The sequence below is a fragment of the Camponotus floridanus genome, unplaced genomic scaffold (genome assembly GCF_003227725.1).
Source record: "Camponotus floridanus strain SB8 unplaced genomic scaffold, Cflo_v7.5 scaffold21, whole genome shotgun sequence".
Classification (NCBI taxonomy): Eukaryota; Metazoa; Arthropoda; class Insecta; order Hymenoptera; family Formicidae; genus Camponotus; species Camponotus floridanus.
The window spans coordinates 137,028-143,768 of record NW_020229337.1 but is presented as its reverse complement, the minus strand read 5'-3'; the positions used below and the strand labels follow the sequence as shown (position 1 = coordinate 143,768).

The 6,741-nt window shown below is 28.5% G+C and overlaps 1 protein-coding gene across 3 annotated transcripts; it reads left to right on the top strand.

Moving 5' to 3' along the window:
• Positions 1–374: 374 nt before the first annotated feature.
• LOC105253090 (4-coumarate--CoA ligase 1) lies at positions 375–6,437 on the top strand. Of its 3 annotated transcripts, none has more exons than XM_011260884.2 (9): positions 375–449; positions 3,779–3,813; positions 3,898–4,032; positions 4,240–4,447; positions 4,589–5,112; positions 5,242–5,419; positions 5,500–5,727; positions 5,837–6,066; positions 6,149–6,436. In XM_011260884.2, exons 1-9 carry the CDS (start codon positions 419–421, stop codon positions 6,305–6,307), a joined length of 1,728 nt encoding a protein of 575 aa, XP_011259186.1. In that variant the 5' UTR covers positions 375–418; the 3' UTR covers positions 6,308–6,436. The 3 variants fall into 3 exon arrangements, with proteins under 3 accessions (XP_011259186.1, XP_025264274.1, XP_025264275.1); XM_025408489.1 differs by lacking the exon at positions 375–449 and adding an exon at positions 3,619–3,649; XM_025408490.1 differs by lacking the exons at positions 375–449; positions 3,779–3,813 and having other exon boundaries at positions 3,961–4,032; positions 4,244–4,447; positions 6,149–6,437.
• The last annotated feature ends 304 nt before the right edge of the window (positions 6,438–6,741 follow it).

Genomic DNA, 6,741 nt, shown 5'->3' with positions numbered 1-6,741 from the left:
GCGTTTTTGTGTGATTATTAGCAGCTAAGCAGTGATTTTTTTCAGAAGTTACTAGGAAATGCAGATAGTGTAGAGTGCGTATTTCACGACGGACACGTGGTCTCAATAGATATAAGCCTTACAGCTTAACCTTTGTGGACTAGCTATTGTGGATCCAGCCTAATACTTTTCCCTGTGCTGAATGCTATGCCGAACTTATCAATGGCCGAAATAACGAAATAGTGCTCTGAAATAGTGACTCTTGTTTTATTGTAAAATTTGTGGTACTTGTACTTGAATATTAAAAAATATTTTCAATCAATTGTTTAGATGATATTAGATTAAATTTTAGATACTTAATATTAAATGATATTAACTATTTAATTTTAAATCCTATTGAAAATAAACGATCATAAATAAGATTCACGTGGTTCTTCTCATGGAACCGTTCCAGAATTGCGCATCTTTACGTGAGTAATCAAATAGACTTCTGTAATAAATTGTTGATTGGAATAGGATATATATATATATATATATATATATATATATATTTCATATATCTGCTTCTCTTTTTAAACAATACATTAATGATTTTTTCCAACGAAAAATAATTTTTTTCTCTAATACGTCATATACGTATCTTATATCACAGAGCATTTCAAGCTGAGAACATTCTTTTACTTTTCTTTGTAACAAATATCCAAAGAATTTCCAAAACGTGATTATTTTATAAATTCTATATATGTATATCATTTAAAAATTATATATATCATTTATAAATCAAATTTCAAGTAGATTAAATTTATTCAAGAAATTATCACCTTGTAGCACCATATTACTCTACTTCTCACCCTCAAATATACATCATATATATACACCAATAAAACATGAATACATACATATGAGGGTAACGTGTAGAGAACGTAGGCGAATGGAAACCCGCTCGTAACGATACTAAAGTAGTTGTCGGGGAATTTGCAATTCCCATCGGATATTCGGCCGTTCTCGAATTTTGGAAAATTCCATCGCGAAATCCCCGACGAGCTGGTTAAATCGCGCCACTTGCGATCGATCGCAACGTAACAAAGTAGATAACTTTCATCATTTAAGATTATTGCAATATGGACTTAAACGGATCCGCGAAATCGATACATCATTAATATTAATAGTGTAGTATAAGATAAAAGGATGGAAGATTAAAATGTTTGCGAATAAATATTTAAAAAATGTATAATAAAAATTAAAATAAATAAAAAGTGATTAAAATTATCGATAAAATAAAATTAAATAGTAGATAAAGGAAAGAAATATATAAAATTAAGATATAATATTAAAAATTGATTTTTCTTTTTAATTTTCAATCTTACTGTTATAATTAAGTTTCGAAAATTGCAATTTGTTGTTAAAAATATCCTTTTAAAATGTATAAAAAATACGGCTAAAAATTATTTTATAATTTATTTTTTTCCTTTAAAATCTTCAGTTATATATTCGCGAAAATTATACGTTATTGTTAACTTATAAAAGAAAAGAAAATTATCTCGATAATGACATAATTTAAATAAGAATTAGAAAAAATAAAATCCAAAAATAAAGCAGTTGTTGCAATTAGTTTTATATTATTAGATGAATATTTTTGTCATTTGAATATTTTTCAATTCTCGTCAATTTATTTTTCTCTTTTCTCTCTTACATCACTTAACTACGTTTTACTAAAGCGACAGTTTTGATTAATTTTGATCCGAAATGCAATATATTTTGTACGAAAACGTTGTTTTTGAATTTTTGTGATTTTCGAAAGTAAAATATAACTCTTATGACACACACATAAAATAAGTCCTTTCAGAGAGAGAAAAGAGAAAGAGAACAGGAAAAGGGAGAGAGAATAAGAGATACAAAGAGTGAAGAAAATTCCTGTAGCGTTTTTGTTCGCCGGAACAAAAGCAGTGATAATTGGCAGTTGATTTCGAAATTGTGTCATATTTCAAAAAATAACTCGTACAATGCTAGTTTTGCATTCTTTTTCTTTCTGTAGAATGTTTTAAACTTCGGCAATCCTCTCCTATGATACCAATATTTTCTTTTTTTTCTCCTCACGGGACAATATCAGCAATACATCAACGCTAATAAAGAATTGAATAGCGAAACGAGATAATTAATATATATCCGGACTTGTGCGATTGTTCGTATTTTTCATCTGATCAAATCGTGATTATTAGTATACCTTTAGTTAGATTTTCTCTCACATTTTTTCTGATTGATCGACGAAAGGATTGAAAAAATAGTCGTTATAAATGATCCGAGGCTAAGAATTATAAGAACAAATGTTTTCCTTTCTGCGTATATAGTAAAAAAGCCATACATTACAATAAATAAACAGGGAATAATTAGGGAATCGTTTAATTAGTATTTTGAACCCTGAAAAGTATTTACATTTTTAACTTGAACCTGATTTCCATCTAAAAACTCATTTTTTAAAAATTGATAAGACTTTGAATAATTTGTGGCATAAAAATTACTTAAATATTGCATATATATATATATATATATATATATATATATATATATATGTATCAAATGAAATTTTTTTTCAAATTTATGATCATATACATATGTGGAGGATATAATAAATAAATATTAATAGTTTCAATATGTAAAAAATTAATACAGCATTATAATATTTTTATCATTTATTTGTAAAATAAATTATCAAAAATATATTATGAAATATATTATCAAAATAATTAAAGAAATTTGTGTTGCTTTCATATAAATAATATAACAGGTAAAAGACGAGCACGTATCAATTTTGTTTAAAAATTTATATATCATACTTTATTTAATAATGTTTAACCATAAACAAAAATATCTATATCATCATATTTAAATGTATCAGTATACCTTCATTTATCACTTGTATTCGATTAAGACGACAAATATTCATATAAATGTTTCTCTCTTTAATGATTTATATTACTTCAGCATGACGCAATCGAAAATTCATTTTCCGAGCACAATACATTAATCCCATAAACATGTTCAAAGCTTAAGACGTATCGACATTTTGGACATATCGCTGGCGGAAAAACGAGAGAAGTTCGATCATCGCGAGCTGTGTTCCCGACTATAGAATATCAGATGCGTAGTATAATTCATCCTGCATTTCGATACATGATTTGTTCCGTTCACGGTACACAATTCGCGCGGGTGTATATACGCGAAACAAATCATCGCTCCCGAAATAAATTTTCCTCAATCAAACGCCAATCGGTTCTGTTAAGATGGTACGATCATCCAGATTGCTGTGTATTAATATAATATCTACATAATATTCATGTTAAAAGCAAGATAAAACTTTTCTTCCGATATACGTTCAAAAAAGAAATACAATTAAGACGAGCACGTATCAAATCATTGAATGCAAGCAACAATATCCAAATTAAATGCAAAAATATAAAATTTGATAACGTAGAAATGGGTTAAAAGATAGGTGAAAGGTGCTAGTTAAATTTGCTACAGCTCTGCATTTTCGCTTTGTCGTGTCTGAGGAAAATATTTTTAATTCGTGTGACCCTGCTAAGATCATTACACAAACATCATAATTATAAAAACAAGTATTGTACCAGTAGAATTTAAACCTTAGTCACATGCTGTATTCTCATTGTGATACGTAACGTCATTATTTTTATAACGTTTTTAACGCTATTATCCTTTATCTTTATAACTTTCAGTATTATTTCAATCTGTATAACTTTCTTTCAATATTATAACTTTCCATGTACATATTACAATAATATAGGTAAAGAAATGTCTCGATATCACCAAGTAGAAAAGGTAAAAGATATATAATAAAATTCATTTCACAAGATATATAAAATAAAAATAGGAGCATTCATACTAATTAATGATTATTTTTAGGATGCAACGGAAAACCAAGTTCCATTCAAGATAATAAACAATATACTAATTGGGGAACATTCTTCGAGGAAGTATCTGAATATCGGAGATTGGATTTTGATCACATTTAAAACCAGGCCAACATTCATTGGTCAGGTAACGTATTCTAATAATAAAATTTATTTAACATGGTGGTTAATAATAATAGTTTAATAATAGTTTAATAGTAATAACAATAGTTTAATACGGGTGCGAAGAGAAAGCATTCATTAATTAAGAAAATAAAATTATGATATCCTATCCAGGTGAGATGTATATTTAATATATCATTTAATACAAATGCAGTTAACATATTTTTCGCAGATAGACGCGGAGACAGGAGAAGAAGTTACATACGAGGAGATGAGAAACAAAAGCGTGAAGCTAGCAATATGGTTACAGAAACAAGGCATTAAAAAAAACGATGTAATAACGATATGCATAAACAATCGAATGCGAGCCTACATGCCGCTTCTGGCGGGCATATATCTCAATCTTATTGTGAATCCATGGGATTGTAAATATTTAGAGGGTACGTAGTCTGTGGGTGTGTGTGTGTGTGTGTGTGTGTGTGAGATCCTTTTTCGGAACAAAATTCGGGAAATAATTTTTTTATCACGTGTTCTTATCTAAGTGTCTTCCATATATTTATCAATAATAAATATTTTTTTAGACGAGGTAAGAACTCTTTATTTTTTGCTGGAACATAGTCCAGATGTAATATTTATCGACAGTGAAAATCTTACGAAGCTCCAAACGGCTTTTATACTTACGCGATCTTTTGACGAACCAATTTTATCGAAAATAATAGTTATGGATGAGCCACAAGAAGGACTGATGAGTGACAAGAAGGATTATGATTCTCTCGACTCAATTATAAATAGTAAGTTTGATCCATCGGAAATTGAGGCGTTTAAATGTGCACAACATACTGAAAGAACTTCAGCAGTGGTGATGTTTTCTTCCAACACGTCAAATTATCCTGGCGAGGCGTACATTCCTTACGGACTGTTCTTATCTCATCCGAATGACGAGACGCCGATTATGAAATTCAATGACGTTGGTCTTTGGTATGAACCTATAAATTGGACTTACAGTCTGCTATTGACTATTCGTGCTATAATAAGTTTTGTGACAGCAATCAAGATATCGACATTCAATGAAGAAAATTTATGCCAAATAATAGAAAAGTATAAGGTAACTTAAAAATATATAAAATCAAGAAGAAATGTAACTTCTCTTCTTTTTACCTAACGTATATATATAAATTTTCTTAATTTACTTAATAAAATAGTATTAAGAAATGTTCTCAAACGTTGTCTTCAGGTGTCGTGGGTGTTTCTTAAAAGCAGTATGTGTAATAAATTTGATAATACTAACGTCTTTAAGAAATATGATGTCTCTTCCTTAAAACAAATGTTATTCGGTGATACAGCAATTATACGCCAAATTCATGAAGGTCTTATCAAATCGTTACCGAACGTGTATATCACTCAAGTATACGGTACATACGCTTATTACAATTGTTGTAATCAATATTTAACAATATAATATCTGAAATCAATAATCGTTGAATTATATCAGGTATTTCGGAAATAGGCGTGATCGCTTATCAACGAAAAACTAGTAAGATTGGATCTAGCGGTTACGTGAACAAAAATATTCGATTAATGTTTATTGACTATGAAACGAGGCAACCAGTGAGTGCAAATACATGTGGCGAGATCTGGTGTCAAGCTCCGAATATAATAGTAGCCAATCCTCAGTCAAAATTGCTACAGAGTAAATACGATCTACAACGATCAAATGAAGGTCTGTTACATTTCTCTTTAATTGATTTTATAATTATTATTTTTAAAATAGCTTACAAAAGTCAACAGTTATGCAAATCAATAATAAAAAGATGACATATATCTTTTAGGATGGTATTATACCGGAGATGTAGGCTTCTTTGATGAAGACGGTGACATTTTTGTTATCGATAAAGTCAGAGATTTGATTAGATATAGAAACCTTTATATTTACCCGAGAAAAATCGAGCAAATATTATTACGTCATCCGGATGTACACGAAGTTGCCGTGGTAGGTGTAAAGCATGATTTCGATCGTCAACATGCAAAGGCATTTGTTATAAGAGAGGAAGGAACAAAGGTTTAAAAAATGTTTGCTTTTAATAAAGTTATAAAGTTGAGCGAATTGTTTACAGAAAGTTTCACGTTATTATGTCTTATAGGTGACGGAAAAAGAGCTAATAGAATTTGTGAAAAATAATGTAGATAACGAAACTTATTTCCTTCATGGTGGAGTGTCCTTTCTTAAAATAATGCCACGTCTTCCGAATGGAAGAATCGATCGAATGAGGGTTAAATATGTGCCACGTGAAAATGAGTGAGCATTATATTTTATGATTATCAAAAATATATGTTAATGTATATATATGTTAATATATGTTAATATATATTAATAAAAAAAACCTTCAAAACTAAGACAAAATGTTCCAAGGTTATAGATTCTTTTGAAAAATAATAACAAACCTATTAATTAATTTAATTTGGGATATCTTTTTTTTAATAAGAATGAAAGTAATTATTATAAAAATTTACATGTTATTGCACTATTTTATATTATAAAATTAAGTACAAAATTCTATTAAATCCTATTCAATTAATTATAATAAATTTAAAAAATGTACATTATTGTTTATTTACTTGCTCTTCAATTCATAAAGAACAATATTTCTTTTCTCTTCAAATAAAAAAACATACTTTTAAACCATCACATATATTCACATAATATTAGAAATACATAATATCAAAATAATAAATA